This window comes from Mytilus trossulus, chromosome 5, assembly GCF_036588685.1.
Source record: "Mytilus trossulus isolate FHL-02 chromosome 5, PNRI_Mtr1.1.1.hap1, whole genome shotgun sequence".
NCBI classification, from domain to species: domain Eukaryota; kingdom Metazoa; phylum Mollusca; class Bivalvia; order Mytilida; family Mytilidae; genus Mytilus; species Mytilus trossulus.
This window is the reverse complement of record NC_086377.1, coordinates 67,218,845-67,246,642: the sequence shown is the minus strand read 5'-3', so window position 1 is coordinate 67,246,642 and position 27,798 is coordinate 67,218,845. Positions and strand designations below refer to the sequence as shown.

The 27,798-nt window shown below is 31.1% G+C and overlaps 1 protein-coding gene across 1 annotated transcript; it reads right to left on the bottom strand.

Annotated features, from left to right (window-relative positions):
- Positions 1-28: 28 nt before the first annotated feature.
- On the bottom strand, positions 29-25,601 carry LOC134719105 (uncharacterized). The gene is made up of 11 exons (XM_063582061.1): positions 25,502-25,601; positions 24,534-25,048; positions 11,281-11,364; positions 10,131-10,288; positions 9,543-9,591; positions 8,728-8,830; positions 7,736-7,859; positions 7,280-7,340; positions 5,735-5,904; positions 4,906-5,057; positions 29-3,347 (listed from the first exon to the last, which is right to left on the bottom strand). The coding sequence occupies exons 2-11, from the start codon at positions 24,766-24,768 to the stop codon at positions 3,200-3,202; spliced, it is 1,284 nt and encodes a 427-aa protein (XP_063438131.1). The 5' UTR covers positions 24,769-25,048; positions 25,502-25,601; the 3' UTR covers positions 29-3,199.
- Between the last annotated feature and the right edge of the window lie 2,197 nt (positions 25,602-27,798).

The following is a 27,798-nucleotide window of genomic DNA, read 5'->3' as shown; positions in this document are numbered from 1 at the left end:
TTTCCAAACAAAAAAGATAAATATAGCAATCTTTATATAGAAATTTAATATGAAAATCAACAATAATAGCAAAGTCAACATATAATACAATGTCGTATTGTAACAATGATAACAAAAACAATCTCTACATTGTCCATTCAAACATTATATAAATTATTCTACGGTCCTGTGTATCAATCTACAAATAGTATAAAAACACCTTCAAAATTTTGTATTTCTATAAGGTCAATCTATACTGCTTGTATGCAGAGACTTTCATTGTACATGGCTCAATTTGTTTGTAATTGTTGATGATAAAACACACTGGACTTGATATGACTAAATCATGAATGCATTGCAAAACCTTATACCATTGGCAAGTAAAGTTCACACATAAATGTAACATATGATACTGCTACACTTAGTTTGAAATGATCGTCAAATTGATATGTAAATGTATTTTTTCTAGGCGTTGATAAGTGCGGTAAATCTTTTGTTAGTTGAGGTGATTCCAAATTGTACAAGACAAATCTGTCAGTTATGTGCGCAGTTATTGTGAAATTGAAATTTAGCCATAATAATGACAATAATTCAAAATACAATTCAAATCAAAACGAGTGAAAGTGGTAAAGTACTAAAATAAACTTCATATAAATAGCCAATAGAACAGTTTTTAAACGTTATCATCGTCAGCCTCTGAGTCGTCAGACTTTCCAAAATATGGAATATCTGCATATCTTTTTTTATATTACACAACCTGTTTCACTTATCAGACAAACAATACTTTCTTATACTAGTATTTAGAACTGTGTATTGCTCAGTAATTTTCTTTTGTTCTGCGTTTGGTCGTAAGACTTTTATCATTATGTTTAACGTTTTCTTCTGCCAAAAACTAAATTGATTATTAAAACTTTTTTTTTCATTTTTATAGACAAAATACAGTAAGAGCCCAAAACTAAATCATCAAATATGCTTAATATGTTTCTTAACTGGGATATAAAAAAAAATTTAAAAAAAAGACGAAAAAAAAACTGCCTTTTGACTGTAACAATTTATTTTATATTAACAAGTGCGAAAACCAGTACCGAAACTGTTAAGCTGTAAAATAGCTTGCCGTCTGACCCGTGTGACCTTAACCTACACAATCGTATAACATCCGGGAAGTTTGTTATCCATTAGAAAGTTTGATCGAATGGTTCCTATTTCCCATCTGTCTGTACATCATTTGTTAATTGTTAAAACTGGTGGGTTTAAAAATTACAAGAAAAATACAAGAATATGCACGATATTATTGAGAAATGGTTACTACAAATAATAAATTAATGATTGGCAACTGAGGTAAAAGGGCTATAAAGCGTGTATGGCACATTGAATAAGGGAGCAACCATTTGATTGTAATTGAAAGTACGATGAGGAAAAAAGCATAAATGACAAATGTAGAAAAACAAAATAAACAAATGATCCAGGAACAGAATCACACAAGGTAAATGAACACAACCCGTCAAACTGTTTGTTCCTTAATTGAAATATTGAATAGTTCTTAACACTACAAATGTAAACATATGTTGTATACAAACGGATATCACATCAAATAAAAGAAAACATTTGTAATTATATTAAAACTGGAACTCTGATTACTTCCCTTTACCCAAACAGATGAATATCAATATAAATGGATACCCTTTCTTTTGATTATTCTGTCTAAAAGAATATTACATAATTTGGGATACAATTTGCAAGTTGGCATATGCTTTACTTTTGTTTTCAAAAATCTTAGTGACTTTAAATTCAAAACTTTCTGTTAGTCTATTTGATTGTTATAGAAATATTTGTCTACTAGATTGTTAAAGGATTTTTTTCAAATCGACGTTGTATAGAAATGTAGAGCAACTCAATGAATAAAAATTACACAAATTGGCAAGTTTAAATAAAATGAAGGACAAAATGAAATGAAAAAATAATGAAATATGATGATTAATACAACGTCTTGGAATAATGCCCCATATATAGACGGAAACAAAACAGAATAGAACAGCTAGTCATATAACTTATTTTATAATATACTTTCTCTTGTGACACAATTTGTTTGTTGCAGTGCAAAAAAGTTATAAGCTATGTTTTTAAACATTGAAACAGGTGCGTGTCTTACTGCACCGGGGAATACTTAAATGCATTTGAATTTCCTTAAATTATTCAGTTCGATAAAAAAAAATGAAGTAACAGAGCAGGAATTAGAATTACATAGGAAAATAAACGTCTTAGGGAACAACCGTTTAACTTCAATGGGGGTTAAGGTTTTTTTCTAAAAAAATATCATGAACTCCATTTTTATGAGAGAAAAATATTCTGATTAAGCAGATGACAAAAATAAATATTCTAAATCCCCATATTTCCCATATCTGATAGTGATAGATATTGGAAAAAAATCTGATCGATAGCTTTGAAAAACTAAATAAAATTGTTCGCGATTTGCGCAGGAAAAATATCATTTTTCAGGGGGACAAAACATGACCCTCCCTTGAAGTTGAATGTTTGCTCCCTCAGGTTTAGGAATTCTATAATACTTCAATATGTAGTTTAAAAAGCCGATAACAAATAAATCTGGTTAACTAAAACTCCTATGAGGTGTTATAATCATACAACTTTTGATTTTGTTAAAATATATATACACGTATATATAAATTAAAATGATATAATAATTATGTGTAAATATGGATATAATCACAATATAAGTATCATTTGGCACATTTGATTTGTTCAATTCTGTAATCTAATACAATTATCTTACTAAATAAGTGGTTGACTACTTTGTATGGCAATTACCTGCATTAACTTAACTTGACAACTAGGTTTTTGTTCACACCTATATTTTAGTCAAGGATTCTTCTAAAAAGAAAATTTGTCATTTATTCTGATGTTATTGCTCGGAAAAAAAAATCTCCCCTTTAGCAGTAATATGAATTCTAGCAAATTATTAACGTCATTGTTACACTAATTTCATTGCACATTCAATCACGTGATGATGATGGTGATTTTACGACCTTGACAACCCATGAAGGTCATGCACGGTCTGTAAAAACTTGGTCAACGATTCTTTTATCTGTAAATGTTGGGTTTTTTTTCAAAATCACTTAAACTACCCATGTCCTGTCATTTTGCATAGTTGTAAGCACCAGAAATAGACACTACCGGAAATTGTCTTCGTTCTAGATATAATTTATCAAATAGCACCGGTCGACGTCACATAATTTTCCAATGCACCGGTAGCTTTCATAGCGAAAGAAGTTGCTATTCCTCCTCCAAACATAAAGGGAACTGCTACAAACGACATCCACACTAATAAACCCATGCCTGATATCCCGTGACCACTGAAAAGTAAAGAGTCCTTCGTAAATATTTTACATTCAAACATGATGTTGATTTTTTTGAAATTGCGAATATTACAAAACGATAGGTTTTCTCAATATCTAATTTTACATTTTGATAGCACTATTCATATGCAGCGTTTTATGCTAGCCACAAAACAAGGTTCAACCGACCATTTTTTCTTATAATGTCCTGTACCAAGTCAGGAAAATTACCATTGATATATTAAAGTTCGTTTCTTTGTGTGTTGCATTTAAGTGTTTCTGTTGTGTCGTTGTTTTCCTCTTATATTTGATGCGTTCCCTTAAAGGAGTAGGTTCATTAAGACCCCTTTTTGGCCAAAAAATAGAGCAGTTTTAGAAAATTATGAAAATGTTATCGTTAAGATATTTATTGAAAAGTAGAATGCTTCTGCTGCATAAATATGGGCTGTTTTTGACAATACAGTGCACATATATCGGGTACTAGCATCATTAAGTCATCCTAAATTGCTGAAATCTTCACAATTTTAGAATTTTAGTTAAATTTTAGACGGTTTCCGTCTAAAATGAAAGTGGCCGCATTCGTGTTCATTCATAATATTGAAATGTAAGTTGTATTTGATGATAATACATAATATATATAAAGGTTGAGGATGAACACGGATGCAGCCACTTTCATTTTTGACAAAAACCATCTGAAAAGTGACGATTTTTGGCATATTTGATAGATTTTTCATATTTCAGCTTGAATCGGAGTGTTTTTGATGACTTAATCAGTTAAAATCTTTCAAATAAACTAATTGAATCATATAAAACAGACAATTAAGTGTTTAAAAAGTGTCAAAAATCGTTCGTTAGACGAATTTAAAAGTTGAGGCCGAAATGGACCCTTACCGGACCTACTCCTTTTAGTCTGTAACCCGGATTTGTTTTACTAAATCGATTTATGGATTTCGAACATCGATATTCTGCTGCTGCTTTTATTTATGACATTTGAAATTGAAATATTATTATATGATGTAGTAGATGAGTGGTGACTGACATTATCACCAAACACTTTAATTCTTAATATTTTAATGAATGAATGAAACTTGAATGAAAGCGAAAATTCTAAACCTCCACTTTAAAACAAGGGGAAGTTTTTTTTTCTTGCAACCTGTCACTGATAGACCACTCAAAGTGTTGGTATAATAAGTAAAATTAAAATAAAATACTGAACTCCGAGGAAAATGCAAAACGGAAAGTCACAAATTTCATGGTAAAATCAAATGATAAAACACATCAAACGAATGGACAACATCTGTCATATTCCGGACTTGCTACAGGCACTTTCAAATATTGAAAATGGTGGATTGAACCTAGTTTTATAGCGCTGAACCTCTCACTTGTTTGACAGCCGCATCAAATTCCATTAAATTTACAACAAAGCATGACCAAAACAGACATAATAGGTATTCACAAAATGGTTAATGGTTTATGGGTTTTATCGTGCGGAGAATTTGACGCTCTCGCTTCACGAGGCATCAGATTTATTACGTTCACCTTCTGCCCGGGCGTTTAAAATGGAAATCATATATACCTTGTACATCCTGAAGCAAATCTTGCTCCAAATATTAGTAAAAATCCCCCAAAAAAGGCTACATGTGCTGGTGCACCATAAGCGATTGTTAATGATGATGACGCCGACGCTGATATTAACCCTCCAATTACTGCGCCACACACTAAAAATACCTGCAAATAAAAGTTAATCATACGATATATATATATATATATAAAGTTTTATAAGTAAGCTGAAAATATATTTCCAACTTTTGTTAATGAAACAAAGTGTATTTTAAAGGACCGACTATAACTTCACGTTTCCGTCTGAAATTTAAATACATAAGCTATTTCTGAAGTCAGATCAATATATATTTTTCTTTTAAAATTGTTGTCTTTGTCGTGTGTGTTTGTATATCCCACGGCGCCAGGATAAAAAGGCAATCGGGATGCATATATACGAGACCACATTCGGTCGGATCATGCATGTTATCTATACGCTAGTGGATAGCTGTCTCTTATAGTTAGCGAAGGTACCAGACTTATAACTCGATACGCTAGACGCGCGTTTCGTCTACATAAGACTCATTAGTGCTGTTCAGAAAACAAAAATTAGAAACCAAAACAAGTACAAAGTTAAAGAGCATTGAGGACACAAATTTCCAAAAAGTTGTGCCAAATACGGCTTAGTTAATCTATGTCTGAAATCAGAGAATCTTTAGTAATTCGAATAATTAATATCTCTGAATTTTAATTTTAAAATTTCTAAGTATGACCATTTAATTGATATTCATGTCAACACCGAAGTGCTGACTACTAGAATCCTTCCACATCTTGGTTTTATATAATTACAATTCCACGAGACTTACCTGCCACCAATTACCAACGCCTAATCTTTTACTGGCAAGATATGGAAAGATTTTCTGTAATTTGTCTGTAACAACCCATTGTGACATCACTGTGACGTAGGCACTGCTGCCACCTACTGTGTCTTGTACAAATAAAACTAACGGTAACTGTATAATTCCTAGGATTATACCTGAAATATAGTAAAACAAATTCTTCCAATAAAATTTGCGTTTTTTATATTAACAAATGTATATAACAGAAATATAATGTGTATTCATTTAAAGAATTTGATATATTTTCTTGTTAATTGGCTTATCAAAAGCCGCTTGTTAATTTGGAGATATTGTTCATTTTGGACATCTGTTCATTTGACTGCTTATATAATTGTGGATAGCACAATTTATGTGGAGCAGGATCTGCTTATCCTTCTATATCACCGTCTTTTGATATGGTCTTGTTTCTCAGTCTATTAAATTAGTGTCTATCTTGTGTTTTGCATTTTGCCATGGCTATGGCGTTGCCTTCCACAAATTAGGAGCCGTGTCAATGAAAGTATCCTAGGATATGTCCTAAGATATGTATTAGGAAATTATTTATGATGGTCTTAAGACGTGTCTGAGACATGTCTTATGATGTAAAACAAAGCTGTCTTAGGACTAACTACGATGGTCCTAGGACATCCCCTAACATATTTATTTAATAATTGAAAAGATTCCTATGACATATTTTAGTATCTATATGTGAAGAGAGGGAGGATGACTTTGATTTGGAAAACAATTAACGCAAAATAAAAGTTTTAACGTAATACTACTAAATACGTTTAAGATATGATAAAAAATATAAATGAACTTTATACGAAAATTAAATAGACACAAAACTTATTGTTAAATGCGATATTCGTGCTGCAATTTTAGAACATAAACTCTCGATTTCATTACATGTATCGAATGAGGATAAGTTAAAAAGAAGTATTTTTTTCCTAAATTTAAATAAATTAATATTGCACCGTTTTGTTGGTCGCAAAAATGTTGCTTATAATGATAATATGTTTAGGCTTCAAAAAAAGGCAGCACGAAATGATTTAATGTAATACAATTGAATCTTTAACAATTATTGAAAAACAAATGTTTTATTAATTCAATTCTTATAACAGTATGCTAGTTTGATAATGTATAAATACTTTGAGTATTGAGTTTATGCCATATTAGTTGTTTTTATTACGTTTTAGAACATTGTAACCTTTAGGACTATCCTAAGACACCTATTTATATATCTTTACTTTTGGACCAAATTTAGGACATATCTTATTTTAGGAGACTTTCTTTAACCTGACTTAGGATTAAGACGTGTCCTAAGACCATTCTAAGACACGGCTTCAGTTTGTTAATCCTCTATCATCAGGTAGACACAGTAATTAGCATATTATGCCTCATACACGGTTCCAGAGGTTGGCAGGTATGATTTGGCTATGCTTGGACTTTGCCTGTCAATCTAAATATTTGCCTTATATAAGATGAATTAAATTGCTATTAATTATGTATATCAAAATATTAATAAATACTTACCGGCAGCATATGGCGGCCATGATACTGCTGTTAAAACATTAGCTGATGCTGGATTACTTCTCTAAAATACAAAATAAGAATGCCATGTTAAAACCGTAAAATATGGAAAAGCAACATTAATTTACTGATGTTTAAATGTCGTAAATTGATAAGCAAAACAAAATGCAACCATAAGGGGGCGTATTTTTTTCAGTTAAATGTAAATACTTTGTATCGATACAATTAGACAAAACACAAGAATTAGTTTCGTTTTTTCATTTGTTAGAAGACTTCTTGAGACGAAAAATTGTTGCAACTTTTTTAAATTCAATTTAGATATTTAATTCATTAACTTTGATAAAGAGGCGGAGTAAACAAACAAACAAACGAATGGTTTATGGAATCAACAGTCCTTTTGTCTGTTAAAAATCCAGAAGTCCTGGTTTTATTCGATTATCAACAAGCAAAAATACTCACATGAATTAAGTCTGTGTCTTTGGTCCATGGCCAGAACCATTCCATTATAAAAACTACTATTCCTAATAAAATACTCATTGGCAATGCCAGTGCGAAGAATGGTATTTTAAACGTCGCTGGAACACTGAAAGATACAAAAACAAAATGCAGACCGAATTTACATATTATTGATTAACTGAATACACATTATATAAATTACACAGCTGAGAGGGTGATAGAGCAGATTATCACCCCGAGAAAACATTGTGGACCGCGGCGAAGAGGGTGACATTCAACATAAATTATCTTCCACTGAGCCACGGAATAGAGTAAATTGTCTCCTTCGTATAAATCGATCCAAATCTGGCATTTCAACGTATGAAGTATAATAATGTTAAATAATAAGATATTTACCGACTCAAACGTCAAATCCAAAGTTACTAATTAAACTTTATTAAAATCAACTCTTTACACAGAATTACGATCAGTTGAAACTCGAAAAATATAGGGGTTCGTGTTCCTCAGTCTTGGGTTTCTACTTAGTTGTTTAAAGAACCTCTTTGGTTTTTTTCTGAATTCTGATTTTGTTCACCGATTCTTAAAACAGTTTTTTGTCGACTTTTTCGTTTATTTTGTTTTTTTCATTTCTAAATATATATGACAAAATAAAATCAATGTTTTCAAAACCCTGAAATGTTTTAATAAGATACAGTGAATAGATATAGGAAGACGTGGTGTGAGTGCCAATGAGACAACTCGCCATCCAAATAACAATTTATAAAGGTAAGACATTATAGGTACAGTGAAAACTGTTTAAACGGAACCTCTTAGAGACTTTAGATTTTGTTTGGTTTTGGTCAATGTTCTGTTTTATCAGGTTCACAACGCACATTAGTTGGCGTGCTTACGAATATGTTTGGTTTATACAGGTTTCCGGTTTATACAGGATTCGGTCTAGTCATGTTTCACTGTATATATTTTTTTTTTAAACATAGAAAGTGAAATCTAAATACCTGTGTTTTTCCATTGGGTTCTTTGGTCTCGTTAATCTTTCTATAAAAGGGGCGATCATTCCGTAGACCAAGGCTCCAAGTAAACAACCAATGAGTGAAAATACTGTAAATATAAAAAATAATACAAATATATTAAAATGTTAAATACAGTAAACATGGTAAAGATATTTTAGATAATTATTGAATGATTATATATTTTTAAAAATCCACAAAAATAAGATTAATGGAGCTGAAGGACGCGGGAATTTCTCGTTACATTGAAGACCTGTTGGTGACCTTCTGTTGGGTTTTTTTCTATGGTCGGGTTGTTGTCTCTTTGATACATTCCCCATTTCCATTCTCAATTTTACTTTTGTTCAATTTCATAAACCAAACTAAATTATTTGAAAATGCAAAAACCTGAAATGTTTCAGAAAGAGTTTTTTCCTGAATGGAGTCCTAACTAAATGAAGACAAATAGTTTAAACAATTTACATCAAAATAAAAGTTGGCTCTTTCAATAATTTTACCTGCCTGGATTGATTTTGAGTTCAAGAAGACATGTTTTATACTTTTAAAAATTCTGCATGAAGTTAAAGTAATAATTGCTAAGACTTATTATCATATTGTAAATCAACGGTTTTCTTGAACCGGAAAAAAGGTATTTTCGTTGATTTGTTTTTAATGGGATGATTTTATTCTTAAGTTCTATTTAATAGATATATTTTATTGAAGTCTTTGTTTTTGCAATGAAGCATGGTACATTTCAAGCAACACTTCAGTGAGAATATTGTACTTGTCCTTAATTGCAAACATTTTCTTGATAATATACTTACTTGCATTCGGTACCCATGTACCTATCTGTATTAAAACCATAGCAGGGCACTGCAACAAAAACCATATCGAATTTGTAATGTTACGTTTTCAAGTAAAAATATCTTAGGCATTTAAATAAAATAAAGTTATTCTTTCTGATTACCAAACAGGTGTAATAAACATAATTGTAAAGCGATTTTCGCATCGATTTTCGCATGTTGATGAATTTCAACTTAAAAAGTTTTAGTTGTGTAGGCGATTCAGGGAACATAGGTGTTTATTTGAGAGTGTAATTAGAGAGTTATTTTCCCTTAAAAATGTCAATGATGAGCAGACGGAAAGAGCAAACATATCTATGCGTAATGCATGTATTACTCCATTGTTTTCAATATTTTAATAACACGTGTAATTAAAATCTTTTGTAAGCTAAAAAGCGTTTGGGATGCATAATTAATTTTGAAATAAAGTCGGTTAAAACGCATATTTTAAAATACTTTCAACTTATGAAGGCCATTTCTCTAATTCTTTATCAATTTATTACCTCTGCACTTATTGTGATAAGTGATTAAGTAATAAGTGTACATATATGAAATCCGTATTAAACTTACAGCTCCGCTCAATGCCATTCCGATTCCTAAAATGAAAGATCCAAGTGCTGATGTAAAGAGAGTCTTCTGTGAAAAACAACTCGTATATTCCTCTAAAGCATGCACAAACTTCTCCTTCACTGGAGGAATAATAGATAAAATCACAAAACACAACTGGCCTGAAATAGAACAAAAATAGTGAAATGTATGTGTTAACAAAAATAGTGAAATGTATGTGTTAACAAAAATAGTGAAATGTATGTGTTAACAAAAATAATGAAATATGTTAACAAAAACAGTGAAATGTATGTGTTAACAAAAATAGTGAAATGTATGTGTTAACAAAAATAATGAAATGTATGTGTTAACAAAAACAGTGAAATGTATGTGATAACAAAAATAGTGAAATGTATGTGTTAACAAAAATAGTGAAATGTATGTGTTAACAAAAATAATGAAATGTATGTGTTAACAAAAATAGTGAAATAAAGAACAACAAAAAGAAGCTTATAAATAGGATGTTCTTTAATTGTTTATAATACGTCTTAAATCAGGAATATACACACAGTATGTTCTTTTCATGTTGAAAGTCATGTTTTTATCTGGTTTGTCTTGTTTTGCTGATATTTGAATACTATTAGATCTCAGTTAGTACCTCATTTCTCTATTTTGTTTAAGTGTTTTTCAATATAAGGCGAAACTTTTTGTCCTTTTTGTAACATAAGCTTTTATTTTTTTAACATCTTTTGGATGGTAAAATAGTGTGGTCTCGAGCTTCACTGAAAAACATTTGTTATCAAAATGTGCTTTTTTTGCGCAATTTTGCGCCTGTCCCAAGTCAGGAGCCTCTGGCCTTTGTTAGTCTTGTATGATTTTTAATTTTAGTTTCTTGTGTATAATTCGGAGTTTAGTATGACGCCCATTATCACTGTACTAGTATGGCATGCATATGTTAAGGGGCCAGCTGAAGGACACCTACGGGTGCGGGAATTCTCGCTACATTAATGACCCATTGGTAGCCTTCGGCTGTTGTCTTCTCTATGCTCGGGTGGTTGTCGCTTTGACAAATTCACCATTTCCTTTCTCAATTTTATTTTGGATTTTCAAATATTTTGGCCTCAAACATCACTGACATATGCTATCAAATGTGCATCTGGTATAGTTAACGTACCTGCTGCTACTGCAGATAAGAATACCTTCAGCATGATGAACAACTCAAACACCATCTGTTGTCTTATTGATACTGGTTCGAAAACTGAAAAAAAAAATTTAACAAATTAGAAACTTGTCTATACTTTTAAATTCATTATTAAAAGAGAAACAAGCACTGTTTTGGTAAAAAAAAAAACAACGAACAACGAAAAAGACAAACAACAATCCACAAGACACCATGCAGAAAATTGAGAAATTTAATGTATACCTCGACCCCACATAAAACTGGATAGATTTAATGTTATCCGGAAAAATAAGCATATTTTGCTATGTATGTTGATTTTAAATTCGCGTTTTTTGAATCCTCATTGGATTTATGGAAAACTGTTTTCTCCGTTTTCGATTATCTTTGAATTATTTTTTTTATTTCATCTGTTTTAGTCATCTGTTTAAAATCTAGCTTAACTTGCGAAATTATGTGAAAAAAACATATAACAAAAATATCGAACTTCTATATTCAAAACCACAAAAACTGAAAAAAATAAACGCTATTATTCAACAAAACAAGTAAAAAACAATTGCCCTATTTCTAACTTGGTTTAAAATATAGTCAAATCTGATATGCGTAAATACTTCATGTATAAATATTTATGGCTGACATTTGGAAAAATGATATTAAATACCAATACAGCATCATATTCAAATAAAGGTTACCACTACAGTATCATTTTGAAATAAATATTTCATAGATATACCGGGGTTTTTATGTACACCAGTCAAATGAAATATATACTGAAAGTATTACTACAAATAGTTAGTTAAAATAAATGAATGTATGATTCAATTTCGTATTGTCAGTGTCACAGTTGGATTTTTTTCGACATGTTTCGTTAAAGCGAGGGTCTGGATGCCTGATAGTTGCAAGTTATATATTCTATAATGTTTCAACCATGTTACGTCATTGTTTTATATTTTGTTGGAAAATTCTCTATATTCCATTTTTCTCTGTTTTGTCCAATTTTGATCTTCTCATCCCCAACAAGACTAAACCGTCATTTAGGATTATACAGTGTGTGTCAGTCGTGTGTCTGTCACGAGGAAGACTTATATTTGAGAGTATTAAAGAGCGTTTTCGCATCTGCAGTTTTTGTTTAATATGTGTCTTTTTATTATTTTATTTGCCTCCCTTCTGTATTCCACTTTCACACTTTTCATATATGGACAAATAGAAGTACTTGATATCAAAGACACTATCGTAAAGTATCGCAAAATAATGGTTTATTAACCCTACCGCACAATCATCACTCCGGGTGTTGGTTCACCGTATACAACTACATTGTACAAAATAGAAAACAATATTCACAAGCGTCAATGCTTGACCGGACTCTGACACAAATTTTACTTTTGAATTGAATTATTTTTGTTACTTTTTTTAGGTGTAAAAGCGTTGACCGCAGCATAGGTTTGTATAGAATGAAGCATTCAATTTTTACAACTTAACTTAAAACTATAATTGGTATATATATCTACGAGCCAAATGGAGCTTTTCATTTGCGTTTTATGTGTATTCGTTTTCGTTGTTACAAAAGCTGGTGACATTTTATACATTGCCTATCATTTAACGCTACTTTCAGCACTGTTGGGTACCAGTTTTTATTGGAAGAGTGCTCAGAGAGAATTATCGACCTTCAAAAGGGAAACTGGCAATCCTAGTTAATTATATTAAAGTCGAATGTGTGGGACACGAACCCACAACATCCGTGTTGAAAGGGTAGTGGTGCAATAAATGGAATATTAAGACCGTTAGACCACTGGGCCATGACACAAACTCTAAAAAGGTCAACCGATTTTTTTGTGACAAAAAATGTGAAACTTAACAACATTAAAAAGAAGATGTGGTATGATTGCCAAGAAAAGAAGATGTGGTATGATTGCCAAAAAAAGAAGATGTGGTATGATTGCCAAAAAAAAAGAAGATGTGATATGATTACCATTGAGAGAACTCTCCACAAGAGACCAAAATGACGCAGGAATTAATAGATATATATCTAGTTGGTGGTGTACTATTTTTCAGACTCATCATTAACATTTTCATTCATGGCATTTTTTCAAAATTTTACTTCATCAAATTTCAACAGCCAGTAATTTAATAAAAATGACATTTATTAGTAATAAAATAAAAGATTGTTGGTATTTAAACAACTACATTAGCTGACAGGAACCTTGGAGCAATAAAATGGGTTAAATTAAAAGTAAAAATTCTGATTTGATTTTAACAAAGCAGCACCTGTTTTAAAAACTGATTGAAATCTTTTAATTGTATAATTTTATACGATTTTAATGAAACTATTTATCCTTGAAAGATTATATCTGGATAAAAGAGGGTCAATTTGTAACATGTAAATAAAATGTTTATAAGAAATCAGAACATGAATTGGCATATTTAAATAGGCCGCTTATAACAATAGAAAATAGATTCCGGTCAAAAAAAGTTTTGGTATATAAAAAAAACTAAAGATGACAGGCTCACAAGATCATCCTCTATGCAAGTTATATAAAAAAAAATGGAGGTGTACATATTTCAATAGGCTGCTTATAACAAAAGGAAATCAAATACGGCAGGGCAAAAAAAGTTGTTATAATATATAAAAAAAAAAAAAAAAAAAGAATCAGCAAATCAGCAAAGGCTCTCAAGATCATCCTCTATGCCTTAAGTTTTTTATATATAAAAAAAATTGAGGTGCCCAAAGATGGCCTTTTACAAAGCATAGTTTCTGTTACTAGTAATTTGTTATTTTCAATCAATCCATATAGTTTGCTAGCTCTAACATTGTATGTCCGTTAAAAAACAGTCAATGTAGCTTGACTAGCGTAGGAGGTACGATTCCGAATTTGAAGGATCTTTAACTGCATACTTCAAAACTTGTATATGTTGTTTCTGTGGTAATGATTAAAACTCAAGACTAAATGTCATAATAATGTGGCCATTTGAGTTCCAATGGACGACAGCTACCCTGCAGGCTATCGGGTTTAACCGTTCTTGCTCGACCTGTTTCTCGCAAGAAAAAATACTGAGGATTAAATTCAAATGTTAACAAGATGTCTGTTGCTTACTCAACGTCCAGTGGCAAGTACTCGACGTGTATTCAGGTTGAAGACACCCGCTTAAATCAGGGAAAGGCCCCCAAATCCCGATCCCGACACCATTTTTCGAAAATATTTACGTCCGTCACTAAAAAAAATGTCCTTTTTAAGTTTTTAAAAAATTGTTATACGACATTATTATTAATATTCATTTTTTAACAATATTTTTTTGTGTACGTTTTTTGGTTTCTGTTGTTGAATCTTCGACAAATAATTACTAATTATCCTATCAAATTAACCCAGATATATATATATATATATATGCGAGTCTAAATTGAAAACTACGTTCAAGCCTATGACTGCGTTGGATAAAAACCGCAATTTTTATACGTGTGCATGTCAAACAAATTTCGTTGTAAAAGGGTCTAAAAACAGCACAAACAACATTTTCCAAAAGACATATATATGTATATAATAAAGATCTGGCAATAATACAAATTCTTCCTAACATATGATTTACGATTATGTTATAATTTGGGGGAGAATACATGTATTTGCTTCTATGGAATGTTTAAACTAATTTTCAAAAGCGTTTTTTTTTTTATCTTCTTTTAACTCTTTTTCACTATCTAATATTTTTTTCTTATTTTGGTAGATCACATCATACATTTGTCTATGGAATAAGATTTTTTAACTATTGTTACACTTCGTGTTAAATTATCTGTTTATGTATATATACCAGGGAACTTTTTATGAAGATATAAATATATGTATAATCTAATCTTGTTAGCGGATGTAAGTGTATCTGTAATTCAGTTAAACTAAAAAAAAACACAGATAGGAATAAATCGTTATTTAATTAACCTAGAAAGTCATAAATGTTAGATATCTTTAGTTTGGCAAAGGTGCCAAGTTCTTCTAAAAACATAGGAATCAGTCATGTTTTCAATAACAATTTATTTTCATTAGTCTTCGGTGGTATTCACTGAATGTTTCATGTTGTTCAATGCGGCAAAATAACCGGATTACAAGTGTTTAAACTAATTACAATATTTATTTTAAAGATAGATTACAAACCCTAAGATTATTATAAAGTCATTCTAGCGAACACTTATAAAAAGAGATTAAAATGTAACTAAACTCGTTATATAGATCCGAATCACCTTCTGAGGACTTTCAACTTGAACAAGGAATTTGACTATTTGTGAAAAGAGATTTGGATTATCAACCACCATCTCACGTTCACATAGAACGGAATTAATTTTATCCTTTCGATCCAGCATAAGTAAATTGAAAAGTTTTTTCTTTTTGAAATTTCAAATGGTACATTATAAAACAAAATATGTAACATAGACAGCAAATGTTCAACGGAATTATCTAGACTGATCTTTCGAATCGAAATTTACTTCGTATACTCAAATCTAAATGTTGTAAAATTCTTATGGGAACTATATCAAAATATTTACATACTTTTATGATATTTTTCAACAATTATATATTTTCATATTAAATAGAAACTATATCCAGCTCAAATTGCAAAGAAGTCCTATCAAAATTAATTATCTTGGTCTTGAAAGAAAGTATATTTTATTTTGGTTTTTTGATTTGGTATACCAGTTCATTTAGTTTTCTCAAAATACTCAAAATATGCCAATTTCTGTCAAAAATAGCGGTTTTTATCTATCTTGTAACATTTATAATTCGGTGGTCTTTAAAAAGTAAGCCAAAATAGTGTTAGAAGAATATTATACAGATGAAGAAGTAATGCAGGGGAATAAATTTAAAGATTGAAAAACTTTTGCAAAACATTCCTGTTGTAAAAGATACACTTTAGTATTGGTCTAACTTTTTTCTGTGGTTTGGTTTGATAAGGGTTTAACACCTCTCCCAACATTGATATATCTATTGATATTATTTTAGTTGATCCATTTTAAAGTCCTCAATAATTAATATGTATTTGCCACCTACACTTTTTACCGCACCCTCTATACTTAGAAACAAAACATAATTTATATGTATTGTAGAGGTTCTATTATGTATAAAATTGAGAAAGGAAATGGTGAATGTGTCAAAGCGACAACCACCCCACCATGGAGAAGACAACAGCCGAAGGCCATCAATTGGTCTTCAATGTAGCGAGAATTCCCGCACCCGTAGGTGTCCTTCAGTTGTATGTATTTAAAGCGTCATTCTATCATTGTATTTTTTTTTGGCACTAGATACTGTTCCAATATATTACTTTCTCGAGACTCTCTTATTTGTTTCAAATTACAGTTATATTAATCAATAAGAATATGTATTAATCAAATAACTGGTTAATGAACAAAACTTCGCAATTGGGGTATGCAACACATTTTTGTTTTAAATTTTAACAAATTTCGAAATGAGACATGCGAAATGACATAATACTGTTCTAGGCACAATGTATAAAAATTACATAATACTTGTACAATTTATCAAGTTATAAGGAAAAGATATTGCAATAAAGTTGTTTTATCAAATAGACCTCGGATTTGAAACACATAAAATACTTATCCCGTAACAACGATTGGACATTTGAAAATCAAACGTAAATATACTTATATGACTAATTATTACACACGGTTTTAAAGATAAAATGGAAAATAATGTAACTTTTGGTGTTCAAAAGTTTTGGATTTTTTTTTAAATTGAGGCATATATTTCCCTCACGCAAAGCTCAGATTCCTTGACCAAATTTGGCTCTGTCGTATAATATTATAACAGATTGCGTTACAAATTCCTTTGAAAGTTCTTTTTTTTTATCTGATATTAGACCAAAGCCTCCATGGGTTTGAACAAATTGCAATGTATTCCCGAAAAGCGAAATTCTTTTAAGAATAGTCGACTCAATATGGGATGAAAAGTACGGTACTATATGACCTTTTATCACACCTAAACAATTGTATTTTAAACGAGTTTCATGTCTTGCTTAAAATGCAGAGAATTACAAAGAATTGTAAAACTAAACATAGAAAAACACAAAAACTCGTGAAAAGTTTCATTGCTCACTATCAAATGAATAAAATACAGTACTCACACGATTCTGAACGTTATGTATTATACTCGATTTTAAATTAAAAACATAAATTATAGATTATCGAACTAGATTGTACAATTCACATCAGCAATGCATTTGTAGTTAGTTCTCTTAAATTCCGACGTATTATTTTTATTTCAAAGCGATCTGTCATTTTAAGCAGATCGGTTTTATTTTTGAAGAAATTATTTAGAATTTCAGAATTTTTTTAAAAATGAGTATTCTTACCAGATCAATACAATTTCATAAATTTTCTTTGTAAAAGTTAACACGCTAATTAAGTCTCTAAATTTTTAAGAGGCCCAAAATTACATGTCATTTTATAAAGGGAAAGTGCATTTGATCAGAACAAAAAAATAATGGGCTGAAGTACAATTTAAATATTTCTTATTGAAATATTTTATCTATCATAATATTCAATTGTCGTAGATATTAACATTTCATTTTAAAATGTTAGAACATATCAAAAGGTCCGTGTACCTTAGAAAACGCATATCTAAAAAAGATAGTCAACAATTTAGATGATAAAAATAAAATGGTATATACGTTGGTCCACAAACAGAATAAATGAATAGTATTAAGCAATCACAAACCTGCTGAAACGGAGGAAGGGGATCTTCACAAGAAGGTAAAGTAGTTAATGGTTATTATTCGTTAATTGTTGTTTACTTACAATAAAGGACGTACGGACATACGGATGTATGGATGTACAGACGAACAGACGGACAAGGGTCACACTTAATGACTCCTCCGTTTCGGCGAAGGCGTACACATTTATTTGCATGGCGAAGTTCAAAATTCCTATATCACTGAAAAAAGTCATTAAGTATTATCAAAGATTTTTAAATGTCAAAATCGACTGGTTATAAATTCTGAATTATTTATGAAAAAAATACGGAACTACTGAAATGTCAAAATCGATCCGTTATTGTTTTTATATTATCTTTAAAATCGAATGTCGTTCAACCATTTTTCTCCACCCACTTGATGTGTGTGTTCTTTTAAAATAACAGAATAATTAATTGTATTGACAGAAACATCAACTAAATGCTTATTCCACGAATTCGCGGTTTCATCGTGTGTAATTCTTCAAAAAAGGGGTGGTGGTGGGGTGGGGTTGGGGAGGGGGGTGAGAATACAATATATTAGCCCATAGTTTACGTATTCATATCACTGTCCAAAGTCAAAAACTTTGTCCTTGAATCTATTATGTCTTATCTTGCTATTTATTGTAACAATTGTTATTTGCATATGGTGTTGAAGGGAAATCTCGAATTCAGTTCTAGTTAAATCACAACTTGAAGGGATTGACGTATTGAGATGACACAATCATGTCTTTTGTTAAAGTCTGGGTGTCTGATGGGTATTAATTCGTGGGTTGCCGTCTCATTGACGTATACACCACAGCTCCTTTAACTCATATTCCTTAAGAAAATTGTGAGGAGATAAACATGGCCAAAATGTCCCTTAGAATTTAGCCGAATAAAATGAATACATTTTATTAATTGTTACATGCTTGTGTGCTGTGAAAAGTTTATTCGCATGTGTGCATGGATGTTTAAGGTGTGGTCATTACCTATATGAATTCTTTCTTGACAGGAATAAAATTAATGTTTGAAACTCCATATGAACATTAAAAAAACATAATTGTTTTCTTCAAACAAATTAAATAAAAGTTTTAAAAAATAAACAAATATTAAATAGGTTCTCTGTGTACAATACCTATATTCGTATAGAAAACTAAATGTGTTTAAATTATATGTATATGAAAGAGAATAATATGTACAGAAAATGATAGCTTGTCATTTTTCGTAAAATGAATGAAGATGTTTATAAAGAATGAATTTGAAATAGACAGGGTTTTTTTATTATTAGGAGTAGAATTTAATGCCTTTCTATAATTCTTTAGATCGAAATATTTCTACTTCGTGATGTTATTTAGCATAAATGAAAGGAAAATTAAAATATTCGGAATGTTGTCTTCGATTTGCTTTTGAAGCATTCTTCGTTAGACATGTTTTATATCTTCAGGGACAAAATTAGGGTAAAAACTTTTAAGTCTATAATTAAGGTTAAAACTTTGAGTCTCAACTGTTTATTCAAAAAGTAGATGGGACAATCTTGTATCCATCAGTCGCTTAAAACCATGAAACAAAATCCCAATACAGCACGAACAAAACCAAAAAGCGAAGAACCTCGCCGGATATCATTGGTGTTCTTCGTCACTATAAGTCACAGTAAGAGCTTCAACGATGTTAACGCTCCAATATTCAAAACGACCCCCTTGGTATAAATTTTAGTTTGACTAGAATTAGTTCCATGCATCATTGAGAACAAATGCAATCAACACCGGGTATTAACGCTTTAAATTGCTGTTCTTTATCTCAAAGAAAGAGTAAGAGGCACGAAATCTCACGAATTCACTAATCAGGATGATCGACCTAAAGGTATAAAAATACTGCGAAAAGGTATGTTTGCAAAATAGACAACTCTCCAAGGGCACCGGAGACCAAAATGTCATAGAAGTTGAGAACTATACGCCACTGTAATGCCTTCAACAATGTGCAAAATTCATACTACATAGTTCGCTATAAAAGGCTTGACAATGACAAATGTAAAACAATTCAAATGAGAAAACTAATGGCCTGATTTATGTACAAAATAATGAGCGAAACATGTGCATATTTAATCTTTTTTGCTGTTTTTCATTATTCTACCGGGAAAATATGAAGTCTTTAGTGCTTACAGCATTATTTTCAATTCTGTTACGGAAAACTTATCAATCATTTTCGAATGCTTCTTTTAAAAGAACTACCATAGACGATATATTGTCGAAATTTAGAACCGTTCTTAATATTTTGAAATGCATTTACCAATTTTCGCGTTGAAATACACACACATTGTTAGTTAATCACCCTATTTATATAGCATTTTTCTTCGTACCCATATTTACATGTTTTAAAAGAGTTCTTTGGTCTTGTTTATAAATAATAGATTTGATAACAGGGATGATTAAGATTTCTATCTAATCTCGTGTGACCTGGAGATTTATACGAGATTACATTCTCATCAACACATGCAATGGTACAATGATTATTTAAAGCTATCCTGACATGTACACGAATTGGTATTTTTTTTTAGATGTATTGAGCATATTTAAATTGGAAAACAATCAGGAGACGTAATAACTTTCAAGATTATAAATACTTTACATTGTTTTATTCTTCTTATCGTTTGCTTTCCTTATTTTATCTTCATATGTTTGGGGGAGGGGAGGGGGGATAGGGCTAATTCATGAGTCTGAATTGCAGGAAATAAAAGCAGTTGTAAGATACCAGAGGGGCATTAAAACTCATGAGTCGAATATAAACTGAAAACACCACGGCTAAAAAAAAAAGAAAAACAACAATACACAAAACACAACATATAAAACTAAAAACTGTGCAGCACTAACCCCAGCAAAATCTGAGAGTACAAATAGTTTGTGATCACAAATGCTATTCGATCAAAAAGTTCATTTTTTGTTAACTTTGTACATAAAAGTGGATTTTGACAATTAAACGAGAAAGGACTATATACTAGTAGTCTAGTGTTTCATACTACGATACAAAAGCATTAAGTTATCAATGATGACAGAAAAATAGACCCAATCATTTAATTCCAAATCTATAACTTACAACAAAACTCTTCTGAAACATAGTTAAGAAGAATTATCACATAAATTTGTGGAAGTATGTTCAGGAGAAATAAAGTACAAGAAACAAGACAACATGGAGTAAAAAAAAGTACTGATAACTTGTAAAGTATTCCAGTTGTTAGTTACTAGAAATACAAAATACAACTTACTTACTATAGCTAATAATAATTTGATCTCTGCACTCTAGATCTTTTATCAGTTTTATTTTCTAAATTTTGAATTCACAGTGTGTTACGTTCTTGATTTTACATTCTTGCGTATTTTATCAATTTCATTTTATTTTTCGGAGAAACCAGGAACACCTGGTGGTAACCTGACGACCATGGGTAAATGTCTAACAACTGGTAGACTAAGATCGAGTGCGCATCTAAGTCTACGCAGATAGAAGTATCAACCAATGTTATCCAATATTTTAAGGGAAATATTACCACAAAAACTAAGCAACTGTACCATTCGGTCAACAATGCACATGTTTCTTACAATGGTATCAAATCTCAAAAATATATTGCATTAAAGCGGGTTTTTATGGGGGTTTACTTTTCTATAAAACTATAAAATCAGGTTTAATCCACCATTTTCTACATTTGAAAATGCCTGTACCAAGTCAGGAATATGACAGTTCTTGTCCATTCGTTTTTGATGCATTTTGTTATTTGATTTTGCCATGTGATAATGGACTTTCCGAATTGATTTTCTTCTAAGTTCAGAATTTTTGTGATTTTACTTTTTTCTAAAATATTAATAAGCTTGGCTAATATTGACGTAAATTACAATGAGTTATGGACATACTTTGGGGTATAGGCAATTTCAACAGCAGCATTATATAAACATAAGGAATCGGGAGAAGAAATTCAACAGGCTACATGCAGTTTTACAACATTCGTTAAAAGAAGCTTCATATTGACAGGCTATTATACAGTCCCATAGAAGATAGCAACAACTGTCTTTTCTAAGGGCTTGCTTTCCAAATGTGAAACGTTACTAAATCAATTGTAAAAGTGTAGGCCATCAGTATTTGAGTACTTTGATTAACTTGAACATTGTCAATGATAATCTTAATTTCATTTTATTGCATTTAGAATTTTCTAAAATCGTTACATGATTGTTATACACTTGTTAGTTTTATCAATTTATTTGAGATTCATTTTAACTGTTGAAAAATCCGTTCGTAGCTTATCGATCGTTCTCTGAATTGACTTCAGTGGTATCTAACAAAACTGATAAACTATTTACAGAGCAAATACTAAAAGTTAAACCTACAACCAAAAATAAACAACATGCAACAACAATCCAAAGATAATTTAATACATGTTTACTTCAAATTGATTTATGATATTTGTATATGTAAAACTCATGTTGGTCTTCTTGTTTTGAACTGCGATGCAGTGTAGCCTTGAGTGAGACAGACTGTTTAGTTTGACCTCCGACTAGGTCAAAGTTTACCTTCAAATTAATATTTTTGGAACCCTCCGTCAAATACACGGCATTTGTGAGAAACAACAGAGACTGATAAGACAGAATAATCAGTATACGGGAATATTCATGTTACCGTTTGGAAAATGCACGAGACACTAGCCACTTGAAGTTTTAAAAATGTTGTTACTTTTTTTCAATGAATGCACAGATTTCTAAACAAATAACTTGGAGAAAACACATATTTTTTTCAGTTTTGTCTGTTTAACGTTACTCATTTGTTAAGGTTGTGACATTCTACCATGTTATATTTTTAATGAAGGCAGCAGTAACCCGAAGACGTTCACATCTCTTTAATGCCTTTTAGAAGGTACAAATCAAAATAAAAAATAAAACTTCAGGAATCGCATGAACTCCAAGCAAGAAGAGAAAGACCGAGTACGTCGAAAAGGTAATCCTCTCCTGATTTGCCTTTATCACCCGTCAGGAATAAAACCGTTGTTTTCCATTCGTTTGATTTGTTTGAGCTTTTGATTTTGCAATTCGATAACTTCAAGCTCCGTTTTCAATTTTGTTTGGAGTTCGGTATTTTTGTTATTTACTTTTTTTAAACAGTTTGTTATGTTTCTGAAATTCAAGTTTTACAGTAGACATAAAGCAAGTCTGCATGGCGGTTCTTTTAATTTTATTATCAAAATTTTCAGTTTTCTATCTATGGTCAAAATGCATTCTATGGAAGATGCTTAAGTTAACTTTTCTTTTATCTTAACTTAATTAATTATATATGATAGCCGTTTGGTGACAATTCTGGAACTTAATCAAAATTAAATTATGGCAACCAAATTCCGTACATTTCGTCGCTGTAAAGCCAAACCAGTTACCATACAATTCAATCTCTCATCAAATTCTTTTGAAAACTACAATACATGTGCTATGCATGTGTACTTTTGTTCGTTTTATTTCTTTACAAATCCCGTTACAAAATCCAGATATAAGACTTATTGTCCAGATGGCTTTTCATGAGAATTTTTTCGCATAGATGTATTTTTTGTAATTAAATAACATTAGCCGATTTAAATAGCCCGAAGTTTTAAAAGATTATTCAATATGTTATGAGTATGTGTAGAAAATCATAAGATTAAATATTTAAGATTAGTCTATATTCGCCTGTTTCAATACACAAACTTAATTTTTCAATCCTTTTTGTATATTGTACTTACTCATATAATGTAATATATTGGGAGTGTTATTATTTGTTTAAGAAGTAGCATACATTTATTTTCTACTGTTGAATAAAAACTATTTTCCCTGCCTTATCTTACAAAGTTTCAAATACAGTTTACAAATTTTACAATCCGTATTATAATATTTAGGTGTCTTTCAAATAATTGATGACTGCTTACTTAATTGAAGTTTTATACTCAACTGTTTTCAATCGTTATGCACATAAATCAATAGTCAATTCCAAAAGAGAATTGCAATTTGAAACGAGTATGAATAGAAAAGGAAAAATTGATTTGAATTATTCGTCTGTTAGTGGAAAAGTACTTAAGCTGGAAGAAAATAAAATTGCAACGGTTCCAACAGTTGAAAATAACTTGTCTTCAAAGGTTTGTATGGGGTACTCTTGTTTTAACATAATCAAATATAAATAGAATAATGAAGATAACAATACAATTGTATGTGTTCTTCTTTTATCCTTTATTGCATGCATGTAATCGGGGACCTCTTTGTGGTATTCAAGAATCAGTCTATATAAAAGACGGTTTTATAGGTGTTGCCAGAGTAGAGAAGAAAAGACAAAGGGACAAAGAATATTAAAGAATATAAAGGGGCTAAAAATAACGAATAGAGAATACTATGCAAAAAGAAACAGAAACAAAACATGGCCTAAACAAGTTAGGAATACAGAAAGTATATAGAAAAGAAAATCTGGAGACAACTATTAGCATGAGACCAAATGACACAGACATTAATAAGCTTCATCCAGATACTCAGCAATATATTTATGTTGACCTACCTCTTGATTTTTCCATTGCAAATCCAAATATAAGTCCACAAATACTAGATATCAGTAACTTGACGAAAACTGTCAGTGCGGAGTCCTTGGACGTTTTGGAATCCAGTGGGAATTTGGTCTCACTGTCTGCAGACGATCCATTGGATATATCCGTCTGCTCTTTTTCCATTCCCGCCACATGAATTACTGTGACGGAAGATTTTGTCTTTTTAATTGGTGATTTGTCGAATGCCATTGTTGAAAATTTATCTACCAGTATATTAAATTTGTCAAAATATCGATCTCTGATAATAAAGGTTCGTTTTTATCTATCACACTACATATTTCTTATTAGAAATGCACGTTTATCTCCTAGTTCTTAGCGATGCATACTCATTCCACTGTTTGCTGTCTATGGCATATCGTCCTATATATTGAGGTTGTTTAATTCCAGAAGTCTTGTAATCGCCTTCCTGATTATGTTCCAGAATTATCGCAGTTGCATTTGCCTCAGCAGAACAATGTCCGTTATTCTTCTAAAAAACGCAGCACAAATTGCATGAAACATGTGGTAAAATATTTTAAATGCAATGTTTCACCAGATGATTTGTATCCGAAGAAACGATGAAATGTCAAACCAGAATTCTAGAATTCCACTTATCAATAAATGTATCTCACATGAACCAAATGATAATTACTAAACGTTCCCGGTGATAAAGTTATAAATTATTTTTTTCAACACGAACTTATTTTCGTAAAGTAAAACGAAATCCGCTTTTTATTTCCGTTGCATGTTTAACCACTCTCTGTGTATATATCATTATACTAAATAATCGAATAGATAAAAAAAACTATTTGTATTTGTTTAAGTGTATAGATTGGTTTTATATTAAATCAGCTCACTTGTATACCTATATTATACGTTAACAAGAGGGGACGGTTTAATGAATATATATTGTGAATGAAAACCTCTTTTCATTGGACTTTACCTTTTTGCTGATTCATGTCAACAGATCTGTAAATACCTTTGTAATAATCTCTTTAAAGAATTAGTCTAACCCAATTTATTATCTATAACGTGCTTAAATGGATTTCTGACATGCGCAGTGACTATTTCCTATGCACGTTCACATATCATATTATCCGAGTAAAATTGAAATGTAAATAAACCTACATAGATAAGAAAAATTAGATCTATCGTCGTATATTTCATTTTTATTTACAGATTGTTTCACCTGTCAAAATATAATTATTTAAATTGACAGGAGATATCAATGTTTTATAATTACATTTCTAACCGACTTATAATTACATGCATGACAATAACACACTATTGATTGAAGTTAATTAGAATTTAACTCAACAGTGCATACTATAATTAACGGGTGACGTGCAGTTCTTTTAAATTCGTTTTCTGAAACATTACTTCTACTTTTGTAACTCCTTATTTAAAGACATGAAGTTTGTGACAGATTTCTGCATTTTTACATGTAATTCTCTAATCAACACCTTGATTAGTGCAAACTATAATTAACGGATAACATACAGTTCTTTCAAATTCGTTTTTGAAACATTTCTTCTAATTTCTTCTTAAGTCTTTAGACATGAAGTTTGTGATAGATTTCTGCATTTTACATTATACATGTCTAATTCACGACTTCTAATTAGTAATTTTGAGGATGACATGCAATTTAGTCGTTTTTCCCGCGAGATAATTTGTCTTGGTAATTTACGCCTTAATTAACATATTATGACATGCAGTTTATCAGATATTTTTTTCTGACTAGGTTGTTCTGCATTTTTGAACAAGGAGAAGTCACGTTTATGAAAATGTACCGTTATTCAAAACACAACTCTTAATTCTAGATAAGGCAAAAATATATAGTTGTCCGTTTCCTGCCCTGTGGCAGACACATTTCGAAAAGGTAGGTAATAAGTTTTAAAATATTTTACATATAATATGTCACAGGGAAAGCTCACAGCTTCAAAAAGAAAGAGGCTACCAGGGGTCAATATAACATAAGGCATGGGGAAAGGAACGACAACATAATGGCAAACAGAAGAAGTAAAATGCATGAAATAAAACCCGTAAATTTAAAAATGGGTTATACACAAAGCTATAAATGAAATAAACGAGATAAACTGAGAATTTGCAGAATGGTAAGCAGTTTTTAATTCGCTAATGGCATCGTTTTAGAGATATAAGCGTGGCGCACTTCGATGATGATTTATGGGAAGCGGTTCCTGTTTCGATAATTTGACCCGTTATTAAAATGAAGAGGGATGAAATTAAATGCTATAGAAGGGTCAGCGATAAAGTGGTCTCAGTAGCCTGTAGAAGGGTCAGCGATAAAGTGGTCTCAGTAGCCTGTACTTAGTGTACTCAGTGACTTTGTTGTTGTTAGGGTAGATATATACCCTGCCACGTCCTGTCTTTATTTTGTTTGATGTTTTTCATTGTAACGATCTAATAAATTATAACTTTTTCAATTGACTTTGATAGTTTGTAGTGCTACTATACCACTGTCTTATGTTAGTGAGAGTAGAGCTTTCACAAACAGTTCTACAGACAAAGCAGGGACTGTCAAGATAGTTCTACAGACAAGATCGGGACAGTTATAAAGAAAGACCGGAACAGACAAAGAAGTCATCAGACAAGACAGGGACAGTCAAAGGAGTTCTACAGACAAGACAGCAGGGACAGTCAAATAAGTTCTACAGACAAGACAGGGACAGTCAAAGGAGTTATACAGACAAGACAGCAGGGACAGTCAAATAAGTTCTACAGACAAGACAGGGACAGTCAAAGGAGTTCTACAGACAAGACAGGGACAGTCAAAGAAGTTCTACAGACAAGGCCGGGACGGTCGAAGACCGTTAAATATATTACACGTTGTCATGCGTAAAATACGTAAAATGACGACAGCAACTTTGGCATTTGCAAAAATAAAAAAATAAATAATACCGGTATCAATAACCTCATGATCATGATCATAGATACCAGTATAACAAAATTATCATAGATACCAGTATAATAAAATGAACCCCAGAAGCGAGTTTCGTCTATAAAAAACCCATCGATGTTGCTCGGTTCAAAAAAGTTTAAGTCAAATAAAGAAAGACAATAACAATCAAAACCAAGGAGTAAACAAAGACTTTGAAAGATTTGAAAAGCATTGAGGACCCAAAATTCCAAAAAAATAATTCTAAGGTAATCTAATCCTGAGGTAGATCAACCGAGAATTAGAACCAGATGTTTGAAATAGATCTTGGCCGGGTTGTTATT